The sequence below is a fragment of the Pteropus vampyrus genome, unplaced genomic scaffold (genome assembly GCF_000151845.1).
Source record: "Pteropus vampyrus isolate Shadow unplaced genomic scaffold, Pvam_2.0 Scaffold7, whole genome shotgun sequence".
NCBI classification, from domain to species: Eukaryota; Metazoa; Chordata; class Mammalia; order Chiroptera; family Pteropodidae; genus Pteropus; species Pteropus vampyrus.
In genome coordinates, this window is record NW_011888788.1 from 9,742,643 (window position 1) to 9,767,022 (window position 24,380).

General features: G+C 34.4%; 2 protein-coding genes across 9 annotated transcripts in view; one reads left to right on the plus strand and one right to left on the minus strand.

Moving 5' to 3' along the window:
• ESF1 (ESF1 nucleolar pre-rRNA processing protein homolog) overlaps positions 1–21,054 on the minus strand; it is a 60,087-nt gene extending 39,033 nt beyond the window's left edge. The window contains exons 1-8 of the mRNA XM_011370314.2: positions 20,920–21,054; positions 18,446–19,130; positions 13,135–13,526; positions 12,451–12,564; positions 7,759–7,859; positions 6,670–6,822; positions 4,366–4,480; positions 2,519–2,663 (exon numbers count right to left, since the gene is read on the minus strand). Coding sequence (XP_011368616.1) covers positions 2,519–2,663; positions 4,366–4,480; positions 6,670–6,822; positions 7,759–7,859; positions 12,451–12,564; positions 13,135–13,526; positions 18,446–19,130; positions 20,920–20,946 — 1,732 coding nt within the window. The 5' untranslated portion in view covers positions 20,947–21,054. The remainder of the gene's footprint in view (positions 1–2,518; positions 2,664–4,365; positions 4,481–6,669; positions 6,823–7,758; positions 7,860–12,450; positions 12,565–13,134; positions 13,527–18,445; positions 19,131–20,919) is intronic.
• The window catches only part of NDUFAF5 (NADH:ubiquinone oxidoreductase complex assembly factor 5), a 33,990-nt gene continuing 30,641 nt past the window's right edge, over positions 21,032–24,380 (plus strand). For 2 of the 8 annotated variants that reach the window (XR_896486.2, XR_002783137.1), the window contains exons 1-2: positions 21,035–21,331; positions 23,200–23,240. Coding sequence is in view for 4 of the 8 variants with exons in the window: in XM_023537456.1 (XP_023393224.1) it covers positions 21,110–21,331; positions 23,200–23,240 (263 nt within the window). In the remaining 4 variants the exon portion in view is untranslated. Of the gene's footprint in view, positions 21,332–23,199; positions 23,241–24,380 lie in introns of all 8 variants that reach the window. The other 6 variants (XM_023537456.1, XM_023537455.1, XR_002783140.1 and 3 more) reach the window with 6 other exon arrangements.

Sequence of the window (24,380 nt, forward strand, 5' to 3'; positions counted from 1 at the left end):
TGGTTAAGTAAATGTTTTCACATTTTTTTCTCTAAATGAATAAAAAATAGTCCAGGACATTCTTTCCATCCTATCACACTTTTACATTTTCACTCAAACAGCTGAAATTCATTTTTTTCCTGTTTGTGCTTTGTGCCACAATAATGATGTTGGATGGAATTCCGTCATGTATCCCATAATTCAATGGATAAAACATCAGGAACACATTAACAAAATGGCAATGTATTTCTTTCTATTAAAAGTTTACTTCTGAAAACATAATTAGAAGCAAGCTCCTTCCAGGTTGAAATTTTAGTGGTAAGTCTCCGATGGCCTACTTTAAATTGATTTTTTCCAGTACTTAAATTTTACTTTCTGAAGACCTAAAATGTGGGATAATTCATGTAGGTCTGTTTTTTCCCAATTGAAGGGCAATACTTTGTGAAAGCCTTAACACTATACAAGGAATGAAAAAATAATTGTAACAGTAAGAAGCCCTGCTATGATCTCTTATAAACAACACCAAGAACATCCAGTAACTCTAGGATATTTGAATATACTATTGTATCTAAGAGAAGTACTAAATTACAGGTTAAAGTAAGCCTGTGATCATTTAAAATACTGAAGAAAAATTCATGCTTTTAAAAACTTAATGAGTAGCTTATTTTAAACAAAGCCATTAATCTTTAAAATTTTAAAGTAAAAATATATGATATGAGGGAGTATGCTAACCACTTTATGTACATTATCTTGTTCTTTACAACCATGAGTCAGGTACTATTACGATCCTCATGTCATAGCTATGGAAAGAAAGACATGGAGGCTAAGAAAACTTAACCGATATAACTGCACTATGTGGTGAAGTCAGGACTTGAAACCAGCAAAGCCCAACATCTTAACAAGAATATACTGGCAAAACTCCCACAATATTAGCTGTCCTAGTGTCAATAATGTCCTTTTAAAATCCAGTTCTCTCAAACCAATCAAAGAAACCTATTTGAAAAACTGTACCCAATCCTCATAAGTGTACATGGAATGTGCTTTTTTTCCTTTATCTTAGAACTGCTAATGAAGAAAAATTATCCAGAATTTTCAGAAACATGCTAAATGACCATATAGGCATACAAATAAAAAGAAAATGTAAAAAAAAAAAAAATAGTGTACCTATGGGGAAAAAAACATAAATGCCATTTGAAAAAGGACTTGGCTATTCTGTGTACACTAGAAATAAAATGGACAATTATTTGGACCGCCAAACAAATTAACAAGCAACAGCCGACGAGGCCTTAAAAAAATGTAAAGGCTTCTGTGCCCAACACAACTACCACTGCATATCATATATCTTTCCAAAGACTATTAAGTACCTAAGAACTTATGTAGTTTTATTAATAGGAGATGTCTGAACAAAGAAATGAGAATGATTAAATGTGATTTTCCATTCCATGTGTGGGATATAGTTCAAGAGTAGTACTTTATGAAAAACTTAGAAAAATGAAGCAATATCTTAAGTAGACTAAAAGGAATGGTGATAGCCCAATTATAGGATCTTTCTTAAGAAAGTTAAGGTTTAATAAGCCTATAATACTAAAGAAGCATTTTAGGATTTATTTAATTTCATATTTAGGTTACACAAATAATACATATGTTGAAGAAAAACTAAAAGGACGGCTATAAAAATGTTAAGCTATAAATAAAAGTAAGAATATTCATTCCTGCTAATTTAGAATATTTATACCTACGTCTAGTATTTATGATTCTTCTTTTGCTGTCAGCACTAAACCTCTTACGCTTAATTTCACATGATTGGGAATTCTCCTAATAGGTAAGATTGAAGATGTGATGACATCATAGAGACAGTATCATCCAAAACTGGTAAGAAATTACAATCAAACAACCAAATTTCCAAGCAGAGGCAGATCCAGTATATAGAAAAAAAGGGATTTTGAATCTATTTTTTAAAAATGAGCTACTTAAACAAATAGCACATACCATTTTAAAATATACCACTGATTATGTTAATCATCAAAAAAAATTTAGATAAAGATATAGATAATCTCACAATTTCTGCTTTTATTAATGGCAAGCTAGGTACTTCAGACCAACCATTTCACTGAGTTCCCTGAATTGGATTGAATATTTTAAAAAATTTGTAAAGCTTCAAAGGGGTTTAAAAAAGAAAAGCAAACTTCAAAGAACTGACGAATTAGTGAAGAATTACCAAATCACTATCAAGGAGAAGGGAATACCAGAGAGATAATCCCAGTGTTCAAGACCTCTTTTGCCCTGAGAGCATTTATTGATCCATAAAAGAAACAGCTATAAGATTAAACTACAGTTTGGCAGCCCGGCAGCACCAAGAGGACAAAAGTTAAAGACCATAGAGGGGAGGATTTCGACTAGTAACCTGCACTAAGCAGCAACTCAGAGGAATAGTTTGGTACCCCTTTTAAACTACTGCTAAAGACATATTTCCATGAACAAGTCTAGATTAGATATCTAAAAGCTTACAAATGTAGAACACCAGAAGCTTAACAAGTACCTTGTAACTCCTCTTCTATTTCCTCATCTTCACTAGAGGAAGCTAAGTAGGCTTGAAAATCCATGTCCAAAAGCTCTTCCTTTTTGAATTTCCTGTTAAGTGTTGTAATTCTTTCATGATCGGTTTCATCCCAAGTGATCTCCACCTTTCACCAATAAAAAAGAAAATATAACAAATAAAAATGGAAATATCAGCCATCCAAACTTGTTAAAGAATATCTGTCACTTAGATGTTTAATGTAAGCTAAAAAAGTTGACATGCTAAATGACATGCTTAATAAAAAGTAATCTATTTGTGGAAAGGGAACCATTTCTATTAATCTGTATCTTCCCCTCCTAATTCTCTGCTATATGCAAGGCACTCCATTATTGGGAGTAAAATTCATCAGTTTGTGGACTGTGGTGAAAAGAAATTTTAAAAATGCACTAGTGAAAAAGTTAGATTATGAATCAGTGAAAAAGTGTTTTTCATCTGGAGTTCTAGGTATTTCAGGGCTAATTATGTGGAATCTGTTGATGAAGCTTTCAACACAATCTCAGTGGGGTTCATTTTTCAAAAAAGATTAAGAGCCACTGATGAGAAAGGCATCTATTCATTGTAAGTATAGTAAATCCCATCATACAGGAATTCATCTATAACATGATGGGTCTAGCGACTGGCTCCTGTCTTCTAAGCAGCCCCCATTCTCAGGGGGTACTATTAAAGGTTTTATCTTCATCAAAGGGTGGGTCCCACATCGTGTTTTTTTTTCTTTTTGTTTCTTTGTTTCTTTTTTTTTTTTTGCTTCAAGCTAATCTCCTCAGATCAGGACAGCAAAATAAGCACTAATTAATTAGTTAACTAAGAAATCAGATCCTTAATATAGCTGCCATTGTCTTAGAACTTCTAGCTAGTCACAAGATTCAGAATACCCCTATTCTGATAATTAAACCTGAGCTGAGGACCACAAAAACACTGCTGGAACTGTGACAGATGAGGATGATACAGCCAGACACTAAGAACTCCAGACTGGCTGGCTGGACAGGTCTGCCCTGGTCATTTTTCAGTTTTGAAAATGACACGACTCTACATTTTATGTGACTAAATCTTTTAGACTTCAATTATCACGTAATGGTGGGGTTTTACTATACTTGGTAACTAACCAAGGCCACACAGTGCTCACCACTATGACAGATACACAAACCCCTCTTTTGGCCACCAGTTCATCCTCAGAAGAGCATGGTTATCTGTCATAGGAAAGGCAATAGGAAGCCTGTATGGATGCTGCAGAGTCCAACCGTGGACAGGTTAATGGCACGAGGGGAGGAGGGAGGAAGAAAAGAGAGAAGGTAGGTAGCTAAGTAGCAAACTAATTCAACAGAAATCTTTTGGCTATTTGTTATTAAGCATTAATGTAACATCTAGTAGTCCTGAATTATCCTACTTCAATTGTTTTTATAATTTTAGACAATATCTGCAGAAAAAAATGTTTTACTATTTTAAATTTCTACTAGTATTGTTTTAACTGTGATTTGAGGTAATCTGTTACCTCCTTCCTACTACTCCCTAAGATATTAATAACTGACATATTACTTATTAAAGACTCTATTCAATAAAAGTACATGAGAAAAACAAGAGAAAAAAACATTCTCAGGTGACTGACTCAGGCTTTAGGCATAACAAAAATCTGAAAATAGTTTCAAACAGATGTGGTAGATAAAAATGCAAATATATTTGTGTCTCATTACTATTGTGCATTAAAATTTTGAATACTTTCCATTCCTAAAAATGCTGTAAGTAAATAGTACGCAAAGCCTTTTCTTAAAACAATAGAGTCCAGTTACACATTTTTAAAAGTTAAGAAATACCGTTGATGTTCCCATTGCAGCAGATGTGAAATATTTTGGTTTATATGCTGTTAAATCCACTTCTAAGGCTATGTCCTTGGGCTCATCATCAAAAGTAGTATCATCTGGTATAAACCTAAGAAACAAACAGAAAATAAATTTATTTAAACATATGCTACAGTAATAAACAACCAGAGTTTAGATTCTCTTCTAATTAGTTATAGTTTATACATACATACCATATAAAGGTTTCTATAGAACACACATGTAGATGAGGCAAACAATGTTAGAAATAACCTTGGCACAAAATTTGTGAAATTCATAAGCTATAAATCTGTAATTCCACTAAATTTAAGTGAACTCTGTGTAGGTAGAAACTCTGCATTAGGAGTCAGCTAATATGAGTCAGGTGCAAACACACATGGGTCCCTCATGTTTCAAGAAGACCTAGACTCCAGATAGTGTACTCATTGGCTTGCTACATGATATTCTGAAGATCAAATAATTATTAAAGGGTAAGTGTTCTGAATATAAAGTATCATACACTGAAAATAAGGAGCTTAAGGTTGATTCTTCAACACTAAAAAATCCTAACAATATCATCTTATAATCTTTTTCACAAATAAACAGTTGTTAAATGTAAATTAGCCACTGTAATTGTTACACAATTCCTGGGCATTAGGCTAAGGAACTGGGGGTGGGGGAGCAGAGTTAAGTAGTCCATGGCTACTATATTTAGGTTTTTAAATTCATATAGATTTTATCTACACAACAAAAAGCATATGCTGTATATTCCATCAAAAATGATCTGAGGGCAAGGGAGGAATAGATAATTAAAATTCATTACATCTACATTAATATCCTCCTCTAGCTATACTTTTGCACACACTTAGCAGAAGAAAAACAAATATCTGAGATTAATATTTTTAACTTATTAATGTGAATGCTCTTATATTTTGGGACAAATGAAAAAAGGTTTCCCTATTTTTCATTGTTTCATTTTTTCATTTTCATTGGGACAAATGAAAAAAGGTTTCCCTAGTTAACTAGATGGCAGCCGAAAACCCAATTTTCTTTTCTGATGTTATATATGATGAAATAAAACAGAGAATGTAAATTTTTATCAAGGTCACTGATCTGATTTTCTAGGCATTGTCAGGACTTATCCTAACACTGCATGAAAATGCCCCCAAAAGAAAACATAAAAAAAGAACAATCCTAAAAAGAGCATGTTAACATAAATTCATGATACCCGAAGAGTTTGACAGTCTAACAAATGTTTGTTAACTACTATTTAAACATTCAAAACAAAAGCCTCCTATTGAAATTGTTAACACAAAATAGAAGGAAATAGTTTGCCTCATGAGATGCCCTTCTTGCTATATACTTCGGCATGCTAAAATCTTACCCCAAATTATCAATTCAAAAATTTTTATTTGTGTTTTCCTACCAGTCGGAATGCTTTTGAAATATGAAAGCCATAGTGACTATGTACTGATGCCTATTTTCCCTAAAATATTCCACTTTAAGAACAAAGCCTCTAATAAACCTGGATGCAAAGAAGTGATTTCTACTGAAAATGATCACAGCAGAATGGTTTACTAGGTTCAAAAGGACTAGGCTAATCATAAAATGATACAGTAGTTCAGCTTCCTGTTTCCTTAGAACTGACATTCAAAATTACCTACAGTTTTTCAGCTCTGGGTCAGTGAAGCCTGAGCATGTGGTGAAAATAATGCTCAAATGTGAAGACATTGCCAACAACATAATCCATTCACTTACCAGCATTTAGAGCAGCGCTGTTCAATAGAACTTTCTGAGACAACAGCAATGGTCTGTGTCTGCTCTGTTGAACGTGGTCATTGAGTACTTAAAATATGTTTAGTGTGACTAAGCAAATGAATTTTAAATTTTTAATTAAATTTAAATAGTCTGATGTGACTGTGGCTACTATATTGGACAGCACAGATCTAGAGGTACCAGTTTATTAGCAAATTCCTTTGCCACCACTTTAATGCTTTTTTAAAAGTTAATTTATCGGGTTCTTAGTTCTAAAAGACAGTTGCAAAGAAATATCACTATGTATAATCCATCATCCTAAAAACATAGCCAACAGATTTGAAAGGACATAAATGTAGGGTGACTCATTTCAGCATTTTCTCAATCAAGTTTTCCTTCTTAAGGGTGATATTCCATAAGACAGAGTTCATCAAAAAACAAAAAATCCTCTTTTAAACAACAGACAGCACTACCCATTCTAATATTTTACTTCTTACAATTATGCTGTGTTACAAGATTAAATTGGTAAGACACATACTGGATTACCTTAGATCTATGAATGAACAACTGCTTTCAAATTCCAGGCCGTCACAATCCTCATAAAGCTTAGCGGCTGTTTCTGGAGAATCACAGTCTACTACTGCATAATAGTACTTTAATCGTTTGAATTGATAATCTCTCAATTTTTCTCTAGAGGTCCTAAAAGGAAAAAACTCATTAAGCTTATTTATACAGGAACATAAATACCAATATCCTTTTAAAGAAACAAATGTAATTGTTTCAAGAAAAATATATTACAACTTTCATACCAATCCATTCTTTATGACTTTGCCTTTATGAACATTAAATACTAAAGTTCAATTTATTATTTTTGACAAGGTACAGACTAGGTAATTTAATTGGAATTTGGTATCTGGAAAAGGAGAGTATAAGAATTACATGTGCTTACCACTGATTTTAATTCTTAGAACAGTTATTTTGTTTGTTTCAGTACAATATACACCTTCTCGAGTAAAACTGATGGACAATTAACCACTGTATTATAAGATATGCTAGAAAAGCATTAGCTTTAATTATAAAAAATGATGTGTTGTCAAGTCTAAATGGTTTTAAGTTTAATTTACACTTAACTACAACATTCTTTGAGGGTATGCATCTGCTCTCTTCTGCCATCAATATATTTAATCACCATTTTTATTAAGTGCACATATGGCTCCATCTAGTGGTTTAACGACTACCTTAATTTTTTTATATACTACATTATCATGACAAAGAACTTTTAATCATTCTTTTAATTTTTCTATTTAATTTTCAAATTAGAAAAATTATATAATTTCAAGACAAATAGAGTTTTAATGCCACTTATATGGAAAGCGATATATCAAGAAAAAAGCAAAACTTATTAATTCAGAGCAATGAAACTGAGAACTCTAAATCAGTTTAATCATGAAACGTTTTTCAAAACTGCTACAATTATTCTCATGAGTATAGAAATAGAAATGTACACACAAAATATTGCTGTAATAGTGTGCCACTTCTGACAGACTTTAATCTGCTTTGCAAAAGTGGCCAGATTTCTGAATTAGTAACATGAATTTATGAGATTTAGTTTTATTATCTATAGCGATTTAATACCAGTCCTTTTCAGGGGCATCTTCAGGAATACTTAATAACTCTACTGGTCCTTGAACTTGCTCTTCCTTTATCCTCTGCTTGCCAAACTCCGAAGGATATATCTAAACACAAAAAAGTAAGATCAATGTAATTTATACTCTTCTTTTCTTACAAAATCCAGACCTGTTAAGATCAGGAACTCTGAGGAGTTACAAATGGACTCAATGAAAACAGCAAGATGACCACAACCGCTGTAGGAAACTAAAGCACCCTGAGGAATCTCCTTAACAAGTCATTTTGGCTGGAGAGTAAAAAATGTGGTGCTTAGGAACAAAAACAGAATATGTCCTCCATACATCAACCGGGAAAAGATAGTTCGAGAATCCAAGGGAAAAATTAAGAAAAACGAAACAAGATTTTAAGCTCAAGGAACTCAATGTAAACATGCACACTAAAAATGACTGGATTAACTAGTTTACATGAATAAATGAAAAATGATTAAAGAAATATATAAAACATAATGAAGAAAAACAATTTTGTAAATATTCAACTAAGTCATACCATTTATGTAATGCTTTCTTTTAAAGACATTCCTTTTAATAGAATGGGACTGACAACAATCTCATCACATAGATATGGTCCTGATATAAGAAAAAGGATTCATCCTTACCAGAATTTAGTATTTTCATCCTATACTGGCTACTTCTGAGAGTCGAGAAATATAATTCTATTAATGTGCACTGTTCTGACACTACTGGGCATATACATTTAACTAATCCATATTTTTTTGAATCGTGTGAAATATGCCATTTATCAACCAGGAGATTTGAGTTTTTCTTACTACTTTGAGTTGTATATAATAGGTCTTCATGTAGAATTTTTAAATATATATGTAAATATATGTAAACAGATCTGTTGATTCTTTGTTTTCTTTTCTTTTTCATAAGTCTAGAAATTCCTACTACCAATCTCCTGAAACACAAGATTTAACAAAAATACAATTCTATTTTATTCTGTTTCTGTGGTCTTTAAATTTTTTTTCTTTACTTCATCTGGAGTTTATTTTGGATTCTTATGAGGTGAGGATCTCAACTAAGTTCTCTATACAAAAACTTGCCTCTTTGTCCCAATATCATGATCAAATCATCATACAAACTTTTCTATCTATTCCATACCATCAATTTGCCCCACTATTTTTACCCAAACTTGTTAATTCTCGTAGCATTAGAAAATGTTTAGATATTAAAACTGGTAGGATAAATCTTTTTATACTGATATGATTTTCAAAATTTATTCATCATCCTTGTTGTTTATTCTTTTAGATGATTACTGGTATATTTTTTCTTAACTTTCACTTGAACTGAGATTTTGAAACTATACTAAAACTGGAGAACTGACATCTTTAAATATTAAACATAACAATTTAGAGTTGTTTCAGGCACTGTACTACTCAGTATGAGATCCTTTTCATTTAACCTTTACAACTACACTAGATAGTATTGTTATATCCACTTGTCAGACAACGTATTTGAGAGGTTAAAAAAATGCCCAAGATCACACAGCATGTATTATAATCAAGATTTGAAAGCAGGTATGTCATACTGGAAAGACTGATTTTTAATCACTATGCTGGTTCTTTAGAAATATGGTATCTCAAAAGTTATTTAAGTTTTTCAGATTTATCAAGTGTTATAGTTTACTTCATATAGGTCATATGTGTTTAAGGTAATTTCCAAGGACTTTATGTTTCTAATGCTAATAAAATAAGATTTTTTTCTTAATTGGTTAAGCTGGTAATGAAGAATGCAATTTATTTCTTAAATATTTATCCCCCCTCTTTTTTTGACAGTATAAAAGAAAAGTTTTATTAGAAGGGAAAGTACACTTTCAGTTGTAGAAGCAGGCCTGAGCAAGAGAAGTGTGGCTCAAAAGGCCTTAAATATTTATCTCATACCCTGGCCCTTTACTGAGTTTGTATTATAATACCTTCTCAATTGATTTATGTGGGTTTTTAAATTATACATAATCATATAACCCATTAGTAATAATAATTTTACCTCTTCCATTCTACCTTTGAAGCCTGTTATATATCAGTTTCATTCTTAACTGTATTAAACAATTTCCAGATAAATTATTTCCCTTGAAAAGAAAACTATGGCTTAAAAAAAATGAGAATCAGAAGTGGAAAAAATGGCATAGATGATAGAGGCTTTGTTCATCTCTTTTGTAACCAAATCAAAGTTGTGACAGAAACACAGAGCAAAAACAGCAAGCAAAGTTGCCTGAGATCTAGATAAACAGAAGTACTACAACTAGGGTAGAAAGTAGGAGGGGGTGAAGACACGAGGCTGCCCAGTCCTGAGCAGCTGAGTGGGACAGAGGTTATGGCAGCTGTAACTGGCAGCTGCAGACACTGCTTGCTTAAGGGGTCCATATCCGCGAGCGGACTTTCATGATGATGGAACTGCTAGTTCTCATCACTAGCGCCAGGTGGGATTCACAGAAGGCACCAGAGACTTACAGGGGAACACTGAGTTGTCAGTGAGGGCCGGGGGTGAGGCTCTCTCCTAGGCAGAAGTGCTGGAGGTATTCATTGTTCCCGTTGAGCCTTGTCCCTTCCCAGTGTGCGGAAACAGCACCGCCAGAGCTGAGACATCATCAAACTAGATAACAGAAGTCGCTTTGCCCAGAAGATTCCCTGAAACTCTGCGTCCCCTAACTTGTAGCCCTGTCCAAGCCACATCCAATTGTGTCCTCGGCGAGTCCTATGCTCCTTGCTGAGCAGTGCCAAGACACACTGGTAGCAGCGGGCCCCAGTTTCTGGTGTGGTCTCTTGAGGCAACTATAAGCTCAGCATCTGTGGACTGCTTGCTGAATCTAAACAAGTGGCCCCAGAGGGGAACAAACTGGGGCTAAACTTGGCCTGCAGCTGAACCCCTCTCAGGACCATGCCATTGGACATCTACTACACAAAATAATGCTAATAAGACCAGGAGACTTAGGAGCTTTGATTAGTACATAGAAACAGACACAGAAAGACAGCCAAAATGGGAAGACAAAGGAGCAGAAACCATATGAGAGAACAGAACAGAGATCCAGGAATAATGGCGTCAAGCAATGTAACAGATGCAGAGTTCAAAACACTGGTTACAAAGATGACCAATAAACTCAGGGAAAGTGTAGATGAATTCAGTGAGAACTTTAACAAAGAGATAAAAAACATAAAACTTGAAATGGAAATTATAACAGGGAACCAGTCTGAAACGAAGGACACATTATCTGAGATGATGAGTAAATTAGAGGGAATCAACAGAGTAGATAAAGAAGAGGATCGAACCACCTATATAAAGGATGGGGAAGCCAAGGATACTTAATCAGACCAGCAAGATAAAAGCCAAGACTATAATAATAATTTAAGGAGCCTATGGGACACAATTAAATGAAAAAATATCTGTGTCATGGGAGTACCTCAAGGAAAATAAGAAGAGCTATTTGATGAAATAACAATAGAAAACTTCCCTAATCTGGTGAAGAAAATAGACATACAATCCCACAAAGCTCAGAGAGTCCCAAAAAAGATGAACCCAAAGAGGCTCACACCAAGACACGTTATAGTTAAAATGTCAAAGGTTAAATACAAAGAGAGAAGCTTAAAAGCAGCAAGACAAAAGCAGTTAGTTATCTACAAGGGACTAATAAGACTGGCAGCTGATTTCTCAAAAGAAACTATGCAGGACAGAAAGGTTTGGCACAAAATATTCAACGTGATGAAAACCCAGGATCTATAACCAAGAACACTTTATCCAGCAAAGCTAATTTAGAGTCCAAGGACAGATAAAGAGCTTCCCAGACAAAAATAAGCTAAAGGAATACATCAACGCCAAGCCAGTATTATAGGAAATGTTGAAGGGACTTCTTTAAGAAAAGCATGAATGAAGAATAGTAATAATGACATTCCTATCCACAAGTACTTCAAATGGAAAAGAATTAAGTGCTCCAACCAAAAGATAGAGTGGCTGAATGAATAAGAAAACAAGGCCCTTACACATGCTGCCTACAAGAGACTCACTTCAGATTAAAAAACACAGACTAAAAGGAAGGGGATGGAAAAAGATATTGCCTTGATGGACCCAGAGGGTATACTGCACTGCATGAAATGCGTTGGATAGAGTAAAATATCGCATGATATCACGTACATGTGGAATTTAAAGAAAAAAATAAAAAACAACAACAACAAAAGTGGAAATAAACTCATAAAGAGAATATTTTGAGGGCTACTAGATGAGTGAAGGAGGGAAACAGCAAAAAAAGGCAAAGGGATTAAGAAGTACAAATGGATAGTTACAAAAAAGACATGGAGATATAAAAGTGTAACATAAAGAAAATAATTAATAATGTAATAAATATGTAATGGAGAAGAGGGGTAATAAATTTAGTGGGGTGATCACCTTGTAAGTTATACAGATCTCTAACCACTATGCTGTACAACTGAAACTAATATATTATTGTAGGCCAGCTATAACTGGGGAAAAAAAAAAAAACTAATTGAATTGTACAATGTAAATACAAGCAACTGTCTATTATATTTCAATAAAGCTGGGGGGAAAAATGTATGCCTTCGACAAAGTTATGCATTAAACAGTAAAAGAAAATAAAAGAAAATCAACTTTAAACACTTAGAAATACTTACTTCAAAATGAAATCAATTCTCACCTTTACAGAAAATATAACTCCTCCTTTAGGTTTAAATGAATTGAACAGAGCCAGCAAATCTTTTGCCTTTACTCTATCCCAGTCCATGTTGCAAACTGCTAATCGATGTGTAATCTGAGAAATAAGAAAAAATATATTATATAATGTATGTCATTCCTGATGCATGCATAATAAAGATGCTAAAATATAATGTCTTCCTTCTCCCAAAATCTGAAATAATCAATAAAATATTTACCTAAGGAGTTTCAATATGTAAAAGACAACTTCAGATTAGTCATACAATAGTTATCTGTCAACAGATAAGCACTTTCTCTAGCTTGGTTTTTGGTTCCTGAATCAGAACATGATGATGAGCTGATTTTGTTAAGCTATTTTGCCAGTCATGCAGGAATGGGGAAGTTGAGTATGGAACCCTGTAGCATTTCTAACAGGTGCAATAGAACTTGTAATCAAGTTATTTTCTACAAATTTCATGTGATGTTTATTTATGTAGAACTTCTTCCTTTATCTGCTTGGACAGATACCTAATTACTATAGACATATTCCATACCAAGAAGTTTTAATCAGAATCATCAAGAGTATCATTTACCAGTAAAACTTCTCCCACTTAATGACATCAGTCCTACCATCCATAAAAGCTACTTGTACTATGTTCGTCACAAACAATCTTATTCAAAAGATTACCTCATCACCCCGAGGAGCATCTTTATCTAGTTCTCTCCAAGCATGCTCAAAACCAGATTCCTCTGGAAGTACATCTGCCATATCTTCCTCATCTTCCGAACTAGTTTCTATATTTCCTTTGCCTCTTGCAAGATCAGGGCCACTGTCACTTTCATCATCAATCTCACTATCATCACTTTCATCCTCCTCCTCCTCATTTTCTTCATCATTATCATCATCGTCATTATCATCAGCTGAAGATCTAATGCCTGTAATTCCATCTTCAGATTCTTCATCACCTCCTATCTCACTAGCACTTTCTAAATTTTCCTCCAGAGCATTTTTATCAAGGATTTTACCACCCATTGAGTTTTCATAATCATCATTGTCTCTTGCTATTCTATGTGGAACCACTGCAAAAAAGTTAGAGAGAGAAATTAAGAAAATATAAACACTGAATTTTATTGAATTCAAGTTATTTTGACCTCAAATCCAGTAAAAATATAATTTCTATGAAACAGATTAAATATAAATTCAGCAAAATTCATGTCTAACCAAGTTAATAGAAATCTTAATATATACCCAGGTCATATAAGTAGATTCATACATTCATTCAATATTTATGGAGTACTCATTAGGTGCTCAATATATAATCACTGGTAAAAGAGAAGCAATCAATGCCCTCAATGAACCTCCAGTCAAGTGAAGAGGACAGATGGACAGACACTGATCAAATAAAACCAAATCAATACACATTAAATATAAATATATATATATATATTTATACACACACACACACACACATAATTATACTAGGAAAAGTGCCAAGAAGGACTGTTATATGATGCTATGAGAACATATAATAGGGGTCCTTAAGTGAGTCCTGAGTTGCTACTTGAAGGATAAAGAGGATTTAAGTAGTCAAGGTTAGACAAATAGATTACGGAAATGTTTAAACACCAAGAAAAGCATAGGGAAAGATCCACTAATAGAAAAAAGCTGGAAGGCATGTCTGGATTGCAGACAGCCATAAGAAAAGTAAGAAATTAAACTAAAGGGTTAAACTATCCAAAAACCATGTAGAAGATTTGGACTTTGTTGTAAAGTAATGAAAAGCCACTGCTATTTTCAGAAGGAAAGACATTAGATTTGCATGTTGAAGAGATCACCTTGACTATGTTACCGAAAACTGCAGTGAGTGAAGAGTGGATGTAAATAGAGAATTAGAAGGGTAGTATGTACTCTTGGCAAGAAATGAAGGTATCACTAAGTTGGTGGTTATAAAAATGTAGAGAAATGAACAGAGCTACCTCTGACTTTCAGAATCAGTTAGACGGTAAAACCAATAGTAATTGGTGACAGGTGCACGGTACAGGGCAAAGGAGTTTTAGAAGTGCCAAAAATGAGTCTTATCTTCTTGGTTAGTGGAGCTAGCTGTACAGATAAACAAGCAATGTTGGAAGAGAAACTGTTTGGTAGAAGTAGATCATGAGTTCAGTTTTGAATATGTTGAATTTGAAGTGCCTCTGAGTCATCCAAGAAGACATAGCAAGGGCACTGGCTGTGGAGTCTATAGTTCAGAGAAGTCTGGGCTGGAGATAAAATTTTTGACTCAAACATGTGTAGTGATAACAAGTTGTGATGTGAATAACATTATCCACGAAGGCAGTGAAAGAATGACTTTTCTGCTAAATCTTGAACTTTGTAACTTACAGTAAGCAATACATGAGTGGAAGACTGTTTTCACTTAAATTGGATATTTTAAGCCCTCACAACTCTGGAAGGGCTCATTTTCTATTTCTAAAACAATCATACCCTATCTATGGGCATGCCTGTGTATAGATATACCTTATATATTTTTTTGCATCTTTAAATTGGAACTTAGTTGAAGACTAGGAATGAAATTGGAACTTAGTTTTTCTCTTGGTCCTATAATCTTATAATAGTCATTCCTTGTCCAAGTATTTATTATCTACTACGTACAAAGCATTGGGTTAGGGAAAGGGAAAAGGGAGATGATTTCTAATGTGATTCCATGCTCTTGATGGGTTCATAAACTAAAAGAAATTGTTTACTGATTTATGAAGCTATGTTCTAAAGCATCGCAGAGAGAAAGAAACATCTAAATCTGCCTGCGGGGAGATATTTATAAGGAAGGCTTCACAAAGATGCCATTTGACCTGAAACTAAATGGAAAGGATTTTTTTTCAGGAGGAAAAGTAGGAATGGGCTTTTATTTTAGTACCACAAGAGTGTGAGGAGTAATAAAAAGTAACTAACTAGTAGATGTGAAAAAGCTGAAAAAGGGCATTATCATAAGTTCTATTTGTGAGATCAGAAAAACATCACCATACTAAGGTAAGCAACAGAATTCACTTTTAAGCAACATGCTCAGAGATAATACCTTAGGGACCCAGCTCCATCTACCAATGCAATGTTTCTGAAGCATTAATCATCATATTACTTTTATGGTTTTTACATATCACTGATATTTTTCATTAAATTGATTATTTTTAAATTAAATTTTAAAAATTAGCTTTGTTCTAAGTAATATCCTTGAAATCACAGATGAGATGTAGTGGTTATGTTTTTTCTTAAGATGTTGAAATAAATACATAACCATTAACAAAAAAAAAGCTGAGTAACATCTCACACCTTTTCACATGACAGTGGTACACATATCATACTTTGAGTGTGATACATAAGAAATTTAAAGACATCTAGTATTTTAATATTTTTTGCAAAATCAAATATATTCAGAGTGTTTATTCAATCTTTGCTCAGAGCCCAACATGTACAAAGCTTTATGCTTGATAATGTGGGATTACCTCTTATTCCTACATGGTACTGCTCTAGCAGTAACTGTAAACACTACTACTTATCCAGCTACTTAAAAAAAACCAAAAACCAAAAAACATCATTTTCTGCCTAATTATAAAAGTAATGAATGCTTGTTGCAAAAAAATTAAGAAAATATAAAGAAAGGATGAATTTTTCCCTCAGATAAGTGGGTAGTTAGTTACTTTCCTACATAACTCCCTAAGTTTGTTTTCTATGACATAACCACTAATTTATTTTTAAGTAGCTGGTCATACCATTTATGCTATTTTGTAACCTATTTTTTAAACTGCATATATCACAGTCATGTTTGGATATACCACATCCAATCTCCTAATGATTTATGTTACTTTTTAAAACAATTTAAATACAATGCTACAATGCAAATTTTTTGCACGCATGTCAAATTATTTACTTAAAATAAATTTTTAGAGGGCAAGTACTGGGCATCAGCAACTTAAAATGACACATAATACCAAACTTCAACTCCTCACATCACTTTCACTTAATAGCACTTAAAAAAATCTCCGGCACACAGCAGCTGCTGGAATGATAACTGATGACTAACGAACAAAAGATGGTTATAGACAGTCACTTAATTCCTATTTATAGATAATACCTTTTCTAGACTGTGGAACTACAGTACATGACATGTGCGGAAGAAAGATTCAAAGACTTGAGTTGCAGGCCCAGCCCTGTGTATCCTCACATAAATCACTTTAACCCTGTTTCCTGATTGATAAATCCTAATTTCTCAAGGTTATTGAGAATATTAAAGATATATAAAATGATTCTGTAAAATCAATCCAAGATTTGGATACATTATATTGATCTAGTGCCCTAAATCTAGTGAAATTTAAAGTATGCTAGACTAACTTACATCACAAATTCAGCATCAAACCAACCTTATTATTGTTCTCATTTTGGTCTTAATTGTTCAATCAGTAACCAGACTTCTCCTATCCCTTTTCCTTATATCTTACTTTGCTGCCTGGTTTCACTACAAATGGAATGGGATCCCATATACCTGACCCCCCTAATCCTTGCTATTTAGAATTCTGTCCTACCTTCCCAATGTAATCTCAGCCTGTCAAGATTTCTGCCTTTTCCTGATGCCTACCTTTCTTGGGTCCTGTAATTATAACCAGCCTTTGTCTAACTCATCTGAATATCACCAATTTTCAGTTATAATATCAACCAGCAACACCTACACTCACCATTTACTGCTGCCAGCGGTGACGCAAAATTTTAATAAGCTTAATAAATATGTAAATATGAACTAAAATCAGATGTTTCTTATTTCATTCCAAACAGCCATTTCTAGTTATATTATCTGCTCACTCCTTCAGAGATCTTATTACTAATCAAATGGGAATACTGATCTCTTCTGAACATACCCAACCATATATCTTTGCTCACAAAGTCCTTTCCATGTAGAATACTCTACAAATTTTTGTCTCCAAATTTAATCTTTCCAAATCCCTACCAAAATAGCACATCACATATGAATTTTTCTCTGATTACTCTATCTTGAGTGACCTATTCCTCCAAATTCTTTAGACCTCTGCTAAACATCTTCTATGGCACTTAAAATTATTCTATTTTATATTATGTTCTAATTTCTTCCACTTTAGATCTGCACTGTCTGATATGGTAGCCAGCAGACAATGAGCACCTGAAATGTAGCTTATCCAATTTGAGATTAGTATAAAATAGAATGTAAAATATCCCATTAAATTTTTAAAATTGATTACACATTGAAATTTTTTTTGGATATATTAGGTTAAATAAAACAATATTAATTTCGCCTGTTTCTTTTTAGTGTGTCTACTTGGAAACTCAAAATTATGTATTTCTATTGGGTAGTGCTTCTTTAAACAAAGGCAACTGCTTAGTTTAGCAAGCTGCTATTTGCAATAGGGGATCTGCAAAGGGGCAAGAAAAGCTGAAATCAAGGCCAAATTCCATTCACCATATTATGCACTATGCAGGGGGCTATGTCTGTTTAGTGGAAAAGAACCTGTTGCTTCACTCAAAGGTGCTATACCTCACCGAACTGAGTTGTATGTCCAGGACATATTTTTTTTATTTGTACAGGCATTATATAAGCTAGCAGTAGCTCTGAGAGGGGAACCATGTCTTATTCACGTTCTGTCAATAAAATGAAGGAATGAGCACTCAACTATACTATTTTCTTCAGACATACCTCTTCTTATCACTTGATAAGTATAACACCAACTGATTAGAGAATATAGCTCTTACCAGCAGCCACCAAATTTGTTTAGCCTCACGACTTAAATGTTTATATCTCTTCTAGCCATTATAGAACCAAATCAAAAATTAATAGTGACTATATGGTATTTTTTTTTCGTATCTTTATACCTTCAAATAAGCACCTGACAATTCCCATTAGACTATGAAAATACTTTTTTTACAAGATCAGAATAAAAATAAACAACGTACTACAAAGAATCCTTAATTTTTTCCAACGGACCTGATTGCATTTCTCTTTTTGTCTCAGAATACTTGCTCTTGGGAGATTTCATAATTTCAGAAGTGCCCAAGTCCACTGTCCTTGGACTTCCTTTGGGACATGAGTCTGTATTATGTTGAACAATTTTTTTTTTCATTTTTGTACTTTCTGCTATAAATTTTTCACTATCTTTCTTGGGACTTATTTTTAAATCTACCTTCTTAGATTTGCATGAGTTTTTCATTTTCTGAATTGTGTCAGAGTTATCTAAATTGTTTTTCTTTCCAGAATCCTTTTCGCTAATTTTCTTGCTTTCTTTTTTTTTCTCTTCAACTAGATTTTTTGATTCCATTTCGTTTTTAGTTTGTTTTTTTTTCTTCTCCATTTTCTTTTGGTTCAATGTTTTGTTATCATCATCGGAGAGATCTGAATCAGAATCTGAAAGGTCATAAAAACGTTTCAAGTCCTCTGTAGTGCTGTGGTTGACAGGGCGTCCTCTTTTATCCACAGCATAATTCAACTTGAACTTTTTGTCATGAAACATTGCTCGAAATCTCTTGTCAATTTTGACTTTTCGATCCTTTTCTGGCATTTCCCAAAATCTTGGGTCCTTTGTAATCCGCCTAAATCGCTGGTCACTCATTATTTCTTGTTTGGATGCCATTTTTAAACGTCTGACTGGACAAATGCTTGAAGAAACCAAATACTAAAAAATAAAACAAATGTTACAATAATTGTTAGGAATAATGAAATGAGAATTTGGGGGGAATATTAATTCACAATATAGTCTAAGTTAAATGCAAACAAAGTCAAGTCTAATTTCATTTAGAAACTTATTCTGAGTCACATGGAGAAAACCAAAAACTATCAGAATATTCTCTTTTGATTACAGAACATTTTTTTCTGTATTTTTAATTTTTCAATTACAGTTGACATACAATATTAGTTTCAGTTGTACAACATAGTGATTAGACTTTTATATAACTTATGATCACCCTGATAAATCTAGTACCCATCTGAAACCATAGTTATTATAATATTGACTATATTCCTTCTGCCATACATCTCCATAACTTTTTCTATTAAAGTGACATTTATTATTATATTAGTTTCAGGTGCACAGCGCAGTGGTTAGCATTTATATAATTTACAAAGTGATTCCCCTAGATGAGTCTAGTACCCACCTGGCACTATATGTACTTATTACAATATTAATGGCTATATTCCCTACACTGTACTTCACATCCCCTATTCTGTAACTACCAATTTGTACTTCTTAATCCCTTTAACTTTTTTCCCCACCCTCCAAACCACCTCCCATCTAGCAATCACCGGTTTGTTCTCTATTACAGAGAGCATTTGAAAAAATAAATTTAAGGCAAAAGCAAGCACAATTCAAGGGCAAATGCTTACTAGCCAATTGTACTCAGAATTTCTATATTTCTATTTGTATACTTGTATGTGTTACAAGCTAAAAGCTAATGTTAATTAAAAGATTTCAAAGCCTCAATTGGTCTTATTTTCTTCTTCACATTCTGATACCATTCTGTTAATACTTACCTCATGCTACTTCAAACAGCCTTTAGTTCTACAAGGCTAGTCTCATAACTAAACAAACTAAACTCATCAGGTTTAGTCCACAAAATTCCTTCTAGATGGGACCATCCTTCAAGAACCAGGTAAGGTCTCATTCTAGTTAATAAACATCACTTCTTTCAATATTTTAATCTTAGACGTGATAAAGGCCCAAAATGACTGATTCTCCTCCAAAACATATTGTGTGTGTGTACAATTAGTATTGTTTCTTGGAAATAGCCACTAATGATTTAGTATCTCTAGATTTGATTTTTGCAAAGCCAAAAGTCACTGAAATCTAAAAGCAAAAAGTAACCAATCAAACAGGGCAGAGTTACTTCGTTTCAAAAGCATGGCTTGATGAAAAAGCTGTATTTTTTCTTTAAAATTAGAAACAACTTTTTATATACCAAGAAAACTTACATGCTTAAAAACAGTATTAACAATGTCGAGCTCTTTCTATGTGCCAGGTATGTCCAAAGAGCTTTAGATGTATTAAAGCCTTTAACTAACCGAACACCGTTACGACGTAAATATCGTCTCATCCAACTATCAGAGGTAATGTATACAAATATTTAGAACAAAAGCACTCGACAAACGCTTGATACACAGGGAGGAGAAGGCAACGTGGCCTCACCCCCAACGCCAGCCCTCAGCTCCGTGGTCCACCCTCCCCTTATATCCACTCTCTAACACGGGGAACACTGGGGTGGCCCAAAACGAGGGTCTCCTTCCCGACGCTATTTTGGCGCAGCTATTGGACTGAGGTCCCTCGACAAGACCCTGAGCAGAACCAAGGAACTCTGAAAACTGAGGCCAGAAAGGGAAAGAGGAAGGGCGCATCCTTCACAAATCCGGAGACGCTGTCATGAACTGTTTCTGCTCGCTTCATAGTCCCTGTTGAACCCAATTCCACTCACCTCGTTGGAGCCCTCTCGGAACCTCATGTGAGTCCCACACCCACAATCCTCCGCGTGACGCTCCGCCGTAACGGCACGCGAACTGGGTCAAACTACTTCCTCTTTTCTCCTACAAAGAGCTCTAGTCTAAAGAAGCCGCGGCGGCGCATGCGCACGACAAAGGCGCCTGCAAGTGGCGTCATCCAGGGAGATGCTGCGGCTGACCAGGTTCTCCCTCCTGGGGCGGCGATCTCCGGTGGCGAGGGTCCCCGCGAAGAACCTCGGCCTCAGAAAGGCCGCCTCTGGCAGTTCTCCCTCGGGCAGCGCCTCGCCCAGAGCCCTAAATATCTTCGACCGGGAATTGAAGAGGAAACAGAAGAACTGGGCGGCGCGGCAGCCTGAGCCTATGAAGTTTGACTACCTGAAGGACGAAGTGAGTTCGTCTGGGGCGGCGGGGTAGGGCAGCGCGGAGTCTTGGTTTTGGGTCTGGGCCTCTGGCCAGGCCCGGAACGACCCTACCTTGCTGTGTGACCTTGAGCAGCGCCTTGCCTGTCGGGGCCGCTACTGTAATCACGGGAGGGCTGGGGTCGGATATTTGTAAGGTGCTTTTCGTTCGTTCGTTCCTTCGTTCAGTCACTCAGCAAATATTGCTTGAATTACGAGGTATGTCCAAGGCAAAGTGGATAGTCCAATTGAGATGTGCTGTTAAGTGTAATGTACACTTGGATTTCAATGACTTAGTATGAAATAAGAGTGTGAAATATTTCTCTATTAACTTTTTATATTGATTACACTTTGAAATACTTTTGATATATTGGGTTAAATAATACGTAAAAATTAATTTCTTCTCTTTTTACTTTATTTAAAGTGGCTACTAGAAAATTTTAAATTTCACATGTGGCTCTCATTGTTTTTCTATTTATTGGCCAGCACTGCTGTAAAAGAATGTGAAGCTATTGAATGGTTATAAGCAGTGGAGTGATCTGGTTTACGTTTAGGAAGGTCAAATTAAGATACATTAAGATCTTGGTTTCTCTTTGCTGGTTTGAGAGACCGCTTCCTCTCTGCCCTGGTGGACTAGGAACTGAGGACAGGTTCTAGACAGGCAACACCTAACCCAGGCCTGTGTAAATGTTTCTTCAGCGATGGAACAAAATTGAAGTCAAGTAAAACGAGCTCTTTCAAGCCAGTGCAGCAAACAATTATTGAGCTACTTAGGGCAAGCCCTGGCCTGAGCAGGTGATTGACTCTTTGTTCTCTGGGTTCATGATGGCATGTACTTAGAGTTTTGCATTGCTGGCCATTCTTCTTCAAGAAAAGCTCCTGGGTTACAATTTGAGGTCTTGCCAATGTTCAGGACTAGAATAAATGACATAACATATATGAGAGTTCTTTTTATAATTAATACAAGGTAGTCATATTAGAAATGATGTGCAAAGTGAACTCCTCTGGAAAAAGACTCCTGCTATACTTCCTCCTTTCCTCACATCTCCTTCAAAAGCAAATACAAGTATGTTCTGAACTTTCAAGTTCTGATAGAAACTCTGGGGTGTTTATGAAGGAATGAGCAGAATGTGAGGAAGTCTAGGCTCCCACATCTTTTATTTCTGCCAGATGAAGCTAGCTCATTAAGAGGAGGCACTTACCTTACGACTCTTAAACTGTTACGGCATTAGGGAGGGAGCGCCAAATATATGGTTTCTTCAGATTGGGCTGACTTTTTCTAACTGGCAAATATTGTACATAAGGTTGTTTACTCATTTAGAAATTCCACAAAATGTGTTAATGGTCATCAAATAATAGTTTTTATTAAGTGATTAAGTTTATATACTGATCTGTTATAAACCACAGTTAACTAAATTATTTTTCACTTTCATATACCTCATGCTAATATTGGTGGACAATAATGTGCCTGCTATGTTCTGTTGCTTTTCATCCTTGTGATCTTATAGCACAGGGAATATAAAAAGGTTATATAGATATGGGGGGAGGGAGAGAGAGAGGAAAAAGAGTGAGAAGAGAATGAGCGAATACGTTTAGTCTTAATTTCCTTAAATTGACTTCTGAAGTAATTTGCTCCAATTTTTTTTTCCTGGGAAATTTTAATATCTTATGTTCCTATTCAGATCTGAAAAGAAAGTTGCTGTGGTCAAATTGAAAAGAGAATAAAAGGAAGTCTTTATAAACATGTTGAAACATAAGTAACGTATGGATTGTTGAATCCTGGAAAAAGTGTGTTACTTCTCTGTTAAACCTACTTCTTTTACATTGTGTACATCATTGCCTCTTGAAATCCTTTAGGTTGGAAGTCGGATCGCAGATCGTGTATATGACATACCCAGGTACGTATTGACAAGTAATAATAAAATACAATCAACTTTTGACTTGAGACATGAGAGATTAAATACTGAGAGCCTGATAGTTGGAATAGCAGAACCTAGAGGAATTCATTGCCAGGATTAGTGATTTTAATCACTTTCTAAGTCTCTTCCTTTTTATGTCTGGGAGAGCTAGTGTTTTTTCTTCATTGTTGCCTAGAAAAAGAATGAATGGAAACACACAACACCTAGTTTCTCTCCAAGTCTGAATGACTGATCTACTTGATTTGGCCAAAAGTCAGTAATGGAAAGATTGTTCCAAAAATGGAGATAAAGAATTGACTACATGTCAGTTTTTAAGGTTTACTAAACCCACTTGAAAATAAACAACAGAATCTTTTACCATCTGAGTGAAGGAGAGTATCTACCTAGATTTGTTTCCCAGTCAGATTATATCAGACTTTGGCCTTTTATCTTAAGTATTCCTAATGGCAGTAAATGTTCTATGACAATTATATAGAGGCAGATTTGAGAAAAGAATACTTTCTTCAAGTAATTATTAAAACTTTGATAGATTCTTTGGTCTATGTTAGACATAATGAAAGCTTTACAGATTTGAGTTTACGTACCAGGAACCACAGTTAATGGCTTTGTTGTTGAATTGCTCTGTGATGTTAGTAAATCACTTTTTGTGCTCCTTTTTTTGAAAGACATCTATTAAATTAGACCAATATGGGATTAATTTAGTACATTTGCCTACAAAAAAGAGAATTTTGTAAAATCACAAACTCTCATATTTTAGATATATCCTTGCTACTAAAGAGCCTTAGTATAAATTAATTTTGTAAGATTTTAAAAAAAGCTTTATTGTTGCAAATAATCACTCCCATTTCATCTGTTTTATTAGTTCCATTATTTTAATGATCTGAAAAATAGTTAATTCTCTAAACTGTATTCATTTATCTGCATTTGAGGCCATTTGTGATTTAATAAAAGAAACATTAAATTTTCTAAATCAGTTTGGATTTTACAATGTTTTTATATCATAGTATTGAACAAGTCTCTGGAGAGACACGTGATTATCACTAAAAGCATGTCTTAAACTAATATTAATTCTTTGGAATTAAATGATTAAAAATAACGATCTAAATGTCCTAGCACTAA